The sequence below is a fragment of the Astatotilapia calliptera genome, chromosome 16 (assembly GCF_900246225.1).
Source record: "Astatotilapia calliptera chromosome 16, fAstCal1.2, whole genome shotgun sequence".
NCBI lineage: Eukaryota > Metazoa > Chordata > Actinopteri > Cichliformes > Cichlidae > Astatotilapia > Astatotilapia calliptera.
Genome location: NC_039317.1, coordinates 34,155,487 through 34,169,075, shown reverse-complemented (window position 1 = coordinate 34,169,075; position 13,589 = coordinate 34,155,487). Strand labels below are relative to the sequence as shown.

Sequence of the window (13,589 nt, the reverse complement as noted above, 5' to 3'; positions counted from 1 at the left end):
TCCGATATCCGATCCAGTAATTTAGGTCAATATCGGACCGATACCGCTACGTAATATCGGATCGGTCCATCTCTAATTCATACATCAGCTAAACATACTTCACATGTGGACCTAGAAATACATTCACAGTGACAGTGAATCCCGGACCCCCCCCCCATGTTTCCTCAGCACTTCTTCAAAACTAGTTCATTCAGCTACAACAAGCTCACCATCCTGATTAACAAAACATGCAGGCAGATATAAAGATACAGAACACATGTTCCCTCCAAATAATGCTAAACTGTGTTTGTGGCAGCTCACAGCACGGTGGATGTTTGTGCCGTGATGTTGCACACGCATGCAGGCAGACAAACACAACGCAGTCACAGCGAGTAATAACAGAAATATGAATCTCATGAACATTACGCAGGAAGCACTAACTAACCATCCAGTTAATGATACTGGTGTCATTTCTGAAAACCTGTGTTGTGTAAAAATACATCACAGCAGAGCGACATGGTCGGCGCTGCCAAAAGTCCACGTGTGCACCTTTGGATGATGTCATGTTCCTTCTGAAAAACCAACAGGTACATTTTTCTACTGATCAACTAAAGAAAAGGAAGCAGTTATAGCCGAGGACAGCAGCTGTGCATGAGCCAGCGGCTCCACAACATCAGGCTGAAGAGTTCTAGAAATCCTGCTAATTACTGAAAAAAACATCTTAAACTCTTAAAAAGTGTTGGTAATATAATTATTAGTCTTTGAATAAAATTTAATCTTTTTAGTTTTCTAAGTTTTACTTTCAAGTATCTGAATTGTTCCTTTTTACTGTATTATTATCATTATTGCTACATCGTGTAAATTTGTTACATTTAGAGAAGATCTTTTTGAAACACTGCCTACATTTACAGTAACAGTGGTATACTTCACCCTGCTTCTCTTTTATTCAGCAAAAATCTCACTAATTCTTATTTAAAAAATCATGTTTTTAAGCAACAACAGTCTTTTCACAAGATTATTTCCCACACTCTCGAGTTTGGTGCCACGCCTCCGCCCTAAATGTCTTTGGTTACAGGATATTTGAAGGTTTCTTGGATGTCGGGCATGTTTCACATCTCACAGTCATTTAAAGGGAATCTAATGAATGTAATGAAATCATATTTGAATTAATGGCAATAAGCTTATTCTCTTCACATCTGAGTTTTATCTGCAGGAAAACCCGCTGCACTGTACAACACAACTCTATTTGTCCAGGACAAATATTCTTTGCCTCTCCCTCACACATCACTAAAAACGACATAAACAACAGTATCTCCATATCTACACTCGAGAAGGAATCCGACAGCGGCAACAACATGATGACTGGAGCCAGAAAGGTGAACTGCTGTACAGATGTTCAAAGGTGACAGTGGTGCCCAACCAATGAACCAGAACAGAGACCTGCCAAATAACTGCTGTCTCAGCAGATATCACTGAACTACCCTCAACAGCATAAAACCGATTGATTTACATGTTGAATGTGTTGATGTATACATGTTTGCTTCGGTTGAATAAACATGAGCTGATTTTTATCAGACACTTTAAGACCTTCCGCTTGTCCTTTTCAGGGTCGCTGGAGCCTATCCCAGATGTCACAGGGCGAGAGGCGGGGTCACAGGGCCAACACACAGGGACAGACAACCATTCGCACTCACATTCACTCGCACATTCACACCTGTGGGCAATTTGGACTATCCAATTCACCTGTCCCCACAAACTGCATGTCTTTAGATGGTGGGAGGAGGCCGGAGTACCTGGAGGGAACCCACGCAAACACGGGGAGAACATGCAAACTCCACACAGAAATCGAACTCAGGACCTTCTTGCTGTGCGGCAACAGTGCTAACCACCGTGCCGCCTATTTTACTTTACACTTTAAGACCTTCACCCAAAACTGCTTTTGGTAATATTTGATGATTTTGCCCAATCAGATAACTCGACGAGTTTGTGTAAATGCCAACAGGTACAACTATTACATCTAAATCTGTCAGTAAAAGTCAGCACATGCAAACACAGGATAAGTGAGTGCAGATGTATTATAGTGAGATCATTGTGCCTTTGACATAGTACAAATCACTTTGAACACATCTGGAATGACGTAAACTCCAGGACGTCTATTTGAATTAAACTGCAGAGACACTCAGATGTTATTTTCTTGGTGGATCTATAATGTTTGAAGTAGGATATCAGACATTTTTCAGACATTTGAGCCACGATTAAATATATTAGACTAAGCACATCTGCTATAAATCACTTCAGTTAATAATCTGGTTAAATATCTTTAGACCACAGACTGTTTCTGCTTCACTCACTATGTGTTTATGCACACTCTGCATTTCATTATTAATCTCTGGCTCTCTTCCACAGCACGTCTTCATCCCCTCACTTCAACCAATCACAGCAGATGGCCCCGCCCCTCCCTGAGCCTGGTTCTGTCAGAGGTTTCTTCCTGTTAAAAGGGAGTTTTTCCTCCCCGCTGTCTCACACGGGGTCGTTTGATTGTTTCCCTGTTTTCTTGTATTATTGCAGGATCTTTACAACATGCAGCATCTTGAGCGAACCGCTGTTGTCATTTGGAGCTATACAAATAAAGGTGAATTGAATTGAATCAAAGATCAGGTACAGCTTGACAGCATGCCATCCAAAGCTCTCTGACTGACCTACAGGGTCCCTCTGATTCTGGTGGAGCACCTTGCTGTTGCTCCCATCCATGCTGGCCATGTTAATGGTGTTGCCGTCTGTCCAGTACATTTTCCTGCATGAGAAGATGTGAAACGAATATGCAGTAATTCAAAAAGGCAAAATATCAAAGTATAACATCAAAGTTATACAGCGCAATCAATGACTGTTGTTTTCTAAACTGTAACTTGAATGTGGGCCAAAACATTTGCTCTGACAGCCTTGTGAAAACACCCGAAGCATGTAGAACAGTTTCTATACAACAGGCTGTGATCCCTCGTTTTTCCAGGTGAGGCTTCCTCACACACTGAAGGTGAAGTACTCATAAAGTGCACAGGCTGCTCTAATCTACTTACCCCTTGGCAGGGTGCACTACAAGGCACCTTGGCTTATCAATGCCGTGGATGATGGACGTCTTTAGGGACCCATCAAAGCGAGCCACATTGATTTGGGACTCGTCATTTTCAGAGCTCAGCCAGTATAAGTTCTTGGAAAGCCAGTCTAAAGCCAGACCGCGGCAGTTGACTATATCTGTCAGGAAGGGCGTGAAAAAGCTGTCAGGCTCGTGCTTCAATGAAATACATGAAAACAAGATACATAAGAAGCAACATAACAACATACACACATGCTTATATAATGCAGAACAGATGGAAACAGCAACACATAATCACTGTGATAATAATTAATCTCAGTTACCAAACTTTAATATAACGAACACCTCTAAAGTCTAAAGACGTGCACGTTAGCTCAGAAAAGAACATGGTGTACGAATCCACACCCAACTGTGCTGGTACACCTGCAATCTCCATACAATTATCCTTATGTCATATTTAATATATTGATCATAAGAATATACAAACATGTGCATAATAATGTAATAAGAGAATAGTAATACCCACCCATGTGTACTGGTATATACGTGTTTTCTGTAACAGTCGCTCCACTGATGAGCTCTTTAGCTGAAGATTTTTGTCGATATCCAGGAATTTTGAGCTCTACTGTTTTATAAACATTATTCAAACTTATTATTTTTGATTAAGAAACCAAATTTAAGTTATTTACTTGCATTCCTGAACAGAAAAATATTTAAAGGGAATCTTGACTCTGAAAACTGAAGTCAGCTCGTCGTTGTCCTTATAAACATGTTTTTGACAGATTTCTCAAATATTTGTGTTTCCTTGTTTTTAGGACAGCTTGTCTGATAAATGTATTGAGCCGTGTAAACAAAACAAAAACCTTCAGGGTATCTTTTCATTTACTAACGTCTGGAATCGACTCACCTAAGGAGATGACAGTCTCGAGCTGGGTGCCGTTGATGAACGCTCGTTTGATCGTTTGAGTTTTGATGTCGGCCCAGTAGATCCTCTCCTCCTGGGAATCGTAGTCCACCACGGTGACGTCATCGATATCTGGCACCGTCAGAGCCGTCATGACGTTCATGTAAGGGTCGTCGATGTCCACGCCACGGATTTCGGACCGCCGCACATACAGGAGGAACCTTTTCAGCGCTGGTGAGATAATTAAGCAACCGATCACTTGGCATAGTGCACCCTCTGTTTTCACAGACAGGAGTTATAATAATGACCGATATGGACGTTGGTGTAATCTAAAGAAAGAGGAAATATAAAAGGTGTTCCCACTCACCAAAGCAGGACTGTTTGTTGGTGGAAAGCTTCATGAGGTGTGGACAGGTACAGGAGGCTGTGCGGTTGTAATTGATGAGACACAGATGTGAACAGGGACCACGTCCATCGTTCTTTTCACACGGGTTAGGAACTGACGGGAGCGAGGGAAGGGAGGAAAACACAACACAAAGTAAAATGAGGAGTTAAGAGATCAGATGGGATAATAACTGGATGCGAACTCGACTAAAAAGCCTCGGTGACATTTACAGGTCCGTCTGACTGCACGTAAGGAAACGAAAGCATCATTTTGCACTCGTGTGGCATTAAAGCAGAAAATAAATGAGAAAGCATGAAAGTGGGGCACTTCTGAAGAGAATAAATGAAAGCTCCGACACAAGTTCTGAACAAAGGTCACACTCACGAGAGAAACGCTGAAAAAGTCAAATATGTTAGGACGTCTGTTCTTAAACACGGAGAAAACGTTGGCTTTGCAGCTGATCCTGACGTATCTTGATGAGTTTGGAGGTTTACAAATACATGAAATTATACAAATAAAATCGTCTTTCATATTCTGCCTCTCGCATCAAAAGTGACAGTATCACTTGTGCTTCTGCTACCACAAACTAAAATGGTAAATGGCCTGTATTTATATAGTGCTTTACTAGTCCCTAAGGACCCCAAAGCGCTTTACATATCCAGTCATCCCCATCCACACATTCACACACAGGTGATGGCAGCTACATTGTAACCACAGCCACACTGGGGCGCACTGACAGAGGCGAGGCTGCCGGACACTGGCGCCACCGGGCCCTCTGACCACCACCAGTAGGCAACGGGTGAAGTGTCTTGCCCAAGGACACAACGACCGAGACTGTCCAAGCCGGGGCTCGAACCGGCAACCTTCCGATTACAAGGCGAACTCCCAACTCTTGAGCCACGATCGCCCACTAAACTGAGCGGTGCCCTTGTAGGCGCAATACAAAGGACTGAGTTTGCACCATTTCTTACTGTACTCTCTTCACACTAAATCACCTCAGTCAGACTAAAGAAAATCACCCACAGTTCAATAATTTCTCATCATGCTGCAGTCATATTTCATGCATCAGAAAAAAGCATTTCTCTATCCACTCTGGATGATTCGTGTCAAACAAGCTCATTCAAAGCTTATTTCCCAAGCTCCTTCAGCAGCACACTGGAGAACCTCGTTGCATTACAAATGCGGCTCATTTAGACTGAAAAGAAGCATCTCTGTCTTTGCATTCTGGAAAAAACACCCGGCCGACTCAGTATGCTAACAAGGAAACACGCTAACGGTGCTGCACTTGGCTGAATCGCCGTGTGGAGGAGCGACGGGCAGCAACATCGCAGCCAAAGTGTTGCTTTATTTGAAACTTTCAGAAGCAGCGGAAACTGTTACCTCTCAAAAACAAGAAGAAAACAAACACATTCATTTTCTGTTAAAGCCTCTGAATGCAGAACTTATATGTTTGTGTCCATCAGTCACTAAAGGAACAGAAGAAAATTAAGGTAGAGCTATCATCAGCTGTACGTTTCACGCCACTAAATAGATTATAGTGAAAAACTGACCCAACTGCTGAAAACAGAAACTCAGTGGAGACATTAATGTCTATGCAGTCTAATCACTGAGCTTAATGTAAGTGCACCATGATGTTACAGGAACACATCAGCATGTGTTGGTTAAACTGTTGAAAGTATAGATTTTTATGTTACTGCCTCTTTATAACGGCCAAATGAAAATAAGCTTCCTGTTGCTGTCATTCATTAGAATTGCCCCGATGCTCTCCTGGGCCCCCCTTCGGCCCCTGCTGGAAGCTTCAGAGGGAAGCTGGGTGTTGTGCTCATTTCTCTCACCTTCATTTCTTTTCCGATCCAGATGTTCAGGGGTCAGTGAAGCATCACATCCTGAGACACAGGTTCTGGCTAAAGTGACTAATAGTGAGCTCATCCCCACTTGAGCTTTTTCCAGAAAGGATTCGACGCGCTGTCTCTCTTCTTTGGGTGAAAGACCTGGCTCACACTCATCTACCGTGACTGCAAGGACAGAACGTCCACTGACACTGAGGTCCCTGTATTAGGACATGTCTGTTGTTAAAGACAACTTGATGCCATTTTTAACTAACCTGCTGAATTCAGTGAAGAGGCTGCCTGATAGCAGGCGTGAGGGAGAGAAATGATACAGCACAGAACTACAATATTGTATCAATATTGATACAATATTGATACAATATTGATACAATATTGATACAATATCAATATTGATATTGTATCAACATTGATACAATATTGTATCGATGGATGGATGGATGGATGGATGGATGGATGGATGGATGGATGGATGGATGGATGGATGGATGGATGGGTGTTGTTCAGTCTATCAGGTAGTGTTGTTGAGTGTATGAACTGAGATGACGTTAGCAACATTAAAACAGAAACCCAACAAGCACAGGACACACTTAGCGTGACCAAGGTGAGAAATCGAGAAAATAACACCGACTGCAAAGTTTTGGAAAACCATCGCTTTTCTTAAACACTCCAAACCCTGTAAAGCAGATCTGCACACAGCCGTACGCTGCATGCAGAGAAGCATAACGCTGGGTACGGTCTGACTAACTCAGATGCATGAATGTCACAGGCTGTGGATGTGACTGTAACAGCTCATGATGTCACAGAGGACCCGCGTCATTTTAACGCGATTAACGCCGACAGGCCTGGATAAAATGCATACTGACATGTTGAAAGTTGCAGTGATAGTGTTAGAGTCACGGTAGCGCCTCTGCAGGCTCAGATGATTCCCAAGTCGAGCTTCTCCAACAGTTCAACGGCATCAGTAGAACTCACTGTCATCACCCTGTTGTCTTCTTACTCTCTAATATACAGTCTTAAAGAGGCGATAAGCTAAAGTAACCTTCTGCTCGGTCCTGGTGTCTCAGGTCCATAAAGCCTCGGCTCGTTCAGCGCGTGCATGCAGATTTACCGACAGGTCTTGGTGATGACAGATAAAACATCTGCATCACACATGAGGAAGGAGGACAGGGCTGATACTTGATGGAGACATCGATCAGGTTGTTGGCACATGTGACCAAACTGTCAAAATCCAGGTTTAATTCTGATGCATCTGTTTTACAAATAAATCAAAATTCAATGTCAAAGCACACGTTTTGGGCAAAGAAAAAAAACAGTTGATTGAAAATGCAGTCAGTGCTATTAATTTCAAGCCTGGCACTGTATCTCACAGCCCGATCTGCATATCAAATAAAACACGTGTAGGCCTCCTGTCAGATAGCTCATCAACTCTGCTTCTTTTGTGGTCAGGAACTTGGCTTCTTAGCGTCTCGCTGAATCGATTACCTGTTCCACGGCGATGCGAATACAGATCTGGAGTGAATATTAATGAAGTTTCAGAAGTATTTTGAATATTTTCTGCAATCACAACACCCCATTCACACTTTAATTGATTTGCTTATTGGACATGCCACAGTTATTCACTGGCAGATGTGCTTCTCACTCAGCAGCTTACATTATTCACATTTTGTACAAGAAAAAAAGGGAATATAAGCCAATTACAATAATATGGATGATGAAAAAAAAACATTAAAAGGTACCATTAACTCAAGCTAGCTAATTCTCTGCATGACTACCTTTTCATTCAGACACATGCTCATTGACTGACAGGCCAAATTAAGGCAAAGGCAGAAGCTGAAATTAATTGCAATATGCTTCATTTTTCTTCCTTTTGCTACATGAGACTGAATCCACAGTAGTTCCTCTAGTACGACAGGATTAAACCCAAATTCAATTTTTTATTGGTGTTATAACTGAATGCTCTGATTCATTATTTCAAACTCCTTAAACACGTTGTACACATCCAGCCATCGAAGCTTTTCCCGTTTCTAACAGCAAAGCCAGAAATAACGAGCTCACCTTGCGGTTGCCTGCTGGGGTGGAAGATCTGCAAGTCAAAAGGCTGAGCACTCGTCTTCTGGATGACCGTCACATTTTGCCCGGTCCACTTATTGGCTCTCGCTAAAGTGTTCGTCCTCCAGTCCGTCCAGTAAACACTGCCCCCAAAGAGAGACACAGCGAAGGGGTGGGACAGGTATTCGTGGCCCCTGAGGATCTCGATGACGCCCGTACCATCGTAGAGGGCAGAGAAAATGGCGTCGGAGCTGTTCAAGAGAGGCCGACAGCGTATCAGTGCTTTAAACGACTCTTCAAACGCATCGAAGGGGACGAGTGGACACAGGGAGATCACAGTGAAACCCTCCAGTCCACTGATGGACCTACTAAATTGTTCAAGACCCACTTAAACCAAGAGGTGGCCATTGTACCAGATATTACATTTTCTCCATTATTTCATGCCTGCTGGGAGAATTTAATGCCACACATGCCTCAGAAGTCCTACAAAGAAGATGAAGACTAACCGTGCATCGGTCCAAACAATTCTCTTTTCCAAATGGTCCAGTGTTAGTCCGTTAGGCCAGGCTCCAATCTCCATGTCCTTAAACACAATGTGTCTGCCTCCTCCGCTCATTGATGCAGCCTCGATTCGGGGGAAAGTAGCATCCCAGTCGGTCCAGAAGAGGATCCTTGGAAAAGGAAAAATGTTTATACAACAGACCAAGAAAAAAACATACATCCACAAAACTGCCTGTTAGGCTTTACAAGCCATCATTTACTGCTGTTTGTCAAAGCCAGAAGCTGAAAAATGGGGTAATTGCTCGCAATAAAATGATGCTGTAACTGCGTGTGTTAACACAGACAGTGGCAATGATGATTGTCCAAGAGCAGCACCAGCGATCCGGCGCAACCCTCAACATCTGTGACAGGCCTGGAAATGGGAGGCCATCTGTTTTATTATGACTTTTCACAGCTCAATGAGGCCTGAAAATGAACACCATTATTGATGCGGCCAGGACACTACCCCGAGTCCTACTCCAACGCAGCAAACATCAACGCTAACGCCGGTCCACAAAGTCATCCAGAACGGAACGGGGAAACCGGGTCCTCGAGCTTAAATCACACACCGACAACAACGACACTGTGTTAGGAAGAAATATCCTCGAGCAGATCGATAGCCTTATTCACTTGATAAGGCGTCCCTGATCAATGACCTACTACTTTGAGTGGATTTGAGTAATTAGATTAGAATTATTGCCCTGTAATGGAAATGCGCCTTTAGGCACCAAAAGCAGCCATTAATCCTACTCTGCACAACCATGAAATGTACTGTAGTCATCCTCCCGCTATAGGGGGAGTGCATGAGCAGATTACTCATTTCTTAAGAGTGTTAAATTGATTTTTGGAAAGTCTGGCTTTGCTCTAATCTTAAATGCACCGGCCAAAATATACAACTCGTGGTTAGTTCTCAGTGAAATCCGAGCAGCACACCAGCGGCAGAGGCAAACCGATTCATGCTTCATTTGCTGATGATGGATGCTGTAGACAGACAGTGTAAAATTAACTCGACTTCCAGGATCGCGGTGGTTACGCACATAACCGATTTCTTACTTTTGCTCTTGGAAAAAAGTAACTCGTTTATTTTTAACATGTCTCGGGTATTTTTTTAATGTCAAGCAGTGTCGTCTTAATGGGTAGAGCTCTATTATATTTATTATTATTAAGCACTGATGCAAAGCACTGAGGGTAAATTCAGATTGTGGGTGTGTACATGTTTAGGCGTCCTTGTGAGGACAGAAAATTGGCATGTTGCGTCTTTTACTGCTAAATTTGAGCTCACAGTACACTGCCTGTGTCAACAGGAGCGAACCACACTGCACTGGATCAAACAGGAGCAGCCGGTCATATTTCTGACGGGACATTTTGCTCCAGACCAGAACAGAACAAAGAGGTTTTCTTACGCTGGCCTTGAATGCCATGTCATAAACGTCCTGGTGATTCAGCCTCCTAATGACTCCTTTGGCTGGTTTCCGGGTGGGATGATTGTACAGCTTTGAATGACTTTAACCTCCTGAGACCCGAGCACTTTCGTAGCATGCATCTTTAATTTCTCTTTGCTATTTGGCTTTGTAGAGTTCGATAGAACACCATAAAGTCACAACTGACTAACGATGTGCAAAACTCTTTATTTGGAGTCTGAACACAGCAGCATTTAGTACAAAAACTAAATGAGAAACAACAACTTTGCCCCTTTGAACAACATGGCTCATTGGAAAGAGCAAAATTTAGTCTTGTGGTCTAGACAACCCAAAATGTGACGTCCCCACATGTGGACGCCCGGTCCTTTTTGGATCGTCTCTAAACTACACAGGTCAAAAGTATACAGACAGGCTCACATACGTACACTCACTTGGTTTAATTACTGAAATAACCGACTACAACTGACGATGTCTCTGTGGCAGAATAAAGACAGCGCTCACTGGACTCACCAATACTTCCTCAGTAAAGGTCTCAGGACGATGACATGTTCCCACATGCTGGGACAGGTTTCATCAATTCAAACAAAAGCATGTAGATATAAAGATGTGTCATCAGTTTCTGAAAGAAGACCTAAACTGTCATCCTGGGATGTTCAGGAACAAACCAACGCTCAAGCTGCCATGAACTGGAAACAGCTGCAACACCAGTGTGACCGACCACACTGGAACCAGTTTTACATCGCCATGGACTGAGGAGGTGCCCGCTCTGAAATCCACACCACGCTGCTGTCTGGACAAAGGTTTTCTGGTCAGAGGAGACAAAGACTGAGTCGTTTGGCTAAATGACGAGAAAGGTGAGGATGAGAAACTCCGATATTCAGATCCAAGCCTTTGTTATGCATCGACGTCCTGACAGAAAACATTCAGCTGACTTAAAGCAGACAAACGTAAGCAGCAATCCTCACCTACATGTGTGTTAAAATGATCAAAAGCATGATTGTAATTACTTTCAGACATTTACCAGTTTATCCGTCTTTTATTCATTTACTTTGTGTAACAAAGACAGCATGTGGACAATCTCCACGTATAGAAACATAACCTCCACCTACTTCACACTAACTGAAGAGGACTTCTGAGAAGATGTAAGATATTAAAAAGAAAACTATTATGCACATAATAGCATCATTGTTTCACTAGCTGAGATAAATATATGCACATATATCCAGATGTCCTGAAGTTTGACTCTTCCTGTTCCCACGTGCTGGAATATGTTTCTTATAAAGGAGATTTAAATCACTCTAATCCAAAAAGCATTATTACAACAAAAACACATGTGAGGTACCTATAAGCCTGCAGCCTTTAAGCAATGCCTCGTGCATTTCAAGCTAAACATGACGAGCTCCCACTGTTCTCTTTCTCTTCAGGCACCAACAACATACGAAGTCTCCAGATGTGTCGTATCAGTGGCTAATAATGAGCTGGACCTGTTACGCTGCTGTTGCAGACATGCTTGCTGACTGCAGGGCACAGAAAAGTCATTCACTTCAAAGCCACAGATCATTCTGCAAAGACCCTCTCTGTGCATCTCAGCAGGATAAACAACAGCACGATTTGAAAACTGGGCCCAGAGGCGAATGATTCAAATAAGGACAAAGCTTTTGTTTTTAAAAACGGTGGTTAAAGTGTTTCAGAGAAAAACATTCTCGAAGATCAAGAGAGAAGTAAAGCATATAAAGCAGGAGGTACAGCAGCTCTTATTACTGGAATAAAGAGCAAAGCACTACTGACTGGATTTTATAACTGCTGCTTTAATGAACCCAACATGACAGACATGTTCATACATCAAGGCCGATGCAGACGTGAAGAGCAGACGGAGGATGTGCGTGTTTTTCTTTTCTCATAATTTTGGTGCCTGATGGAAAAACAGCTACCGAGTCTGTAAATGAGGGAGCTGGTGCCCAACGTACCCCTGTCCCGGGTCGAGAGCGATGGCCCGCGGATGCTCCATCCCTCCGGCTATGAGCGTAGTGCGCATGTCTCCGTTAAGCTTGGCCACCTCGATCTGGTCCAGATTGCTGTCGATCCAGTACAGCTTCCCAGTGATCCAGTCCACAGCCAGACCCTCCGGAGTGGCCAGGCCGTGCTGCACGACCACCTCGATTCCCGTTACCCCTGAAACAGCATTGGCAGCAAGACCGCATGACTTCACGTTCTTTCACATTCATTCAGCCCTGAACTTCTCTAAGCGTGCCAGAAGGCAAATGTCTGGATTTAACAGAGCCCTGCTAGCTCGTTAAGTCAGCGCGATGTGTGATTGAGTGCCTGTGAGAACAGACCCTAACCCTGGGCGCTGACAGCTGCGTGCTCTGCTCGAGTGCTGCACGTTCCCCGCACCAAACTGCATGTCCTCAGTACTTCAGAGGACTTCAGACGACGCTTAGACCTGATGCTGCCAACAGTTTGCACCCATCATGTGTGGAAGTAGCTCATACAGCACTGACATAACCGACAGTCAGCAGGAAGCAGTGGTTAGTGCAGGAAAACATTCATGAAGCAAACAAAGAAACTGAATAATCTGGAGGGAAGCTGTTTATTACAAAAAAAGGCAAATGGATTAGAAATATATGAAAATCCATCAGCGATTCTCAGATGGATGGACTTTTGTGGGTGTTTCACAGAGGGTGGAACAGCCACAGTGGTGATATCACTGCTCCACAGAGGCAAATAAAGGCTGGGGAACTCAGTGAATGCACTGCCACCCACAAAAATAAAGAGCGAATGAGAAATTCTGATTCATCATTTTATGAGACTTTGTACTACAAAAGCTTTAGACTTGTGCAGTATTTTTAAGTTTGCTCAACCTGAGATAAACTGTAAGGAGCCAATATCAGCAGAAATGAGTCTGTGTGACAGCAGCAGAATAAAACAGAACAACATCGTCGTCGCTGCCTGAGAGGAAAAATGAGCGAAGGTCTTACTGACAGTGTGAGAGCATACCTCCAGACTCTGAGAGCTTCCCCCTGTAGATCTTATCTTCCACCACATCTGTCCAGTAAAGGAGGCTGTGGTTGAAGTGGAAGTCTAACGCGATGGTGTTCCTCAGTCCTGGCACCAGCAGGCTGTAGTCTCGTTTGTGAAGGTCTATTCGTCGTATCTCGTGCCGGATCGAGAAAATAACGAAAGCCTCAAAGGGATCTGGTGAAGGCGAGACAGTCGAAATAAGTATGTGTAAGTTATCAACGCACCATGAGAAGAATGAGACTCAACACTGCGCCCGTCTTCATCAGGATTTTCACCGTAAGGTATTAACAAAGACTCATTTCTGACTATTGTTACTAAATATATTTAAAAAACAGACAAGAAAAAAAAA

General features: G+C 43.3%; 1 protein-coding gene across 8 annotated transcripts in view; it reads right to left on the bottom strand.

Annotated features, from left to right (window-relative positions):
- lrp1bb (low density lipoprotein receptor-related protein 1Bb) overlaps positions 1-13,589 on the bottom strand; it is a 270,260-nt gene that overhangs the window by 96,135 nt on the left and 160,536 nt on the right. For all 8 annotated transcript variants that reach the window (XM_026144139.1, XM_026144138.1, XM_026144140.1 and 5 more), the window contains 8 exons: positions 13,217-13,414; positions 12,187-12,391; positions 8,765-8,929; positions 8,265-8,509; positions 4,342-4,473; positions 3,978-4,205; positions 3,054-3,228; positions 2,679-2,773 (listed from right to left, as the gene is read on the bottom strand). In XM_026144139.1, the coding sequence (XP_025999924.1) occupies positions 2,679-2,773; positions 3,054-3,228; positions 3,978-4,205; positions 4,342-4,473; positions 8,265-8,509; positions 8,765-8,929; positions 12,187-12,391; positions 13,217-13,414 (1,443 nt within the window). The remainder of the gene's footprint in view (positions 1-2,678; positions 2,774-3,053; positions 3,229-3,977; positions 4,206-4,341; positions 4,474-8,264; positions 8,510-8,764; positions 8,930-12,186; positions 12,392-13,216; positions 13,415-13,589) is intronic.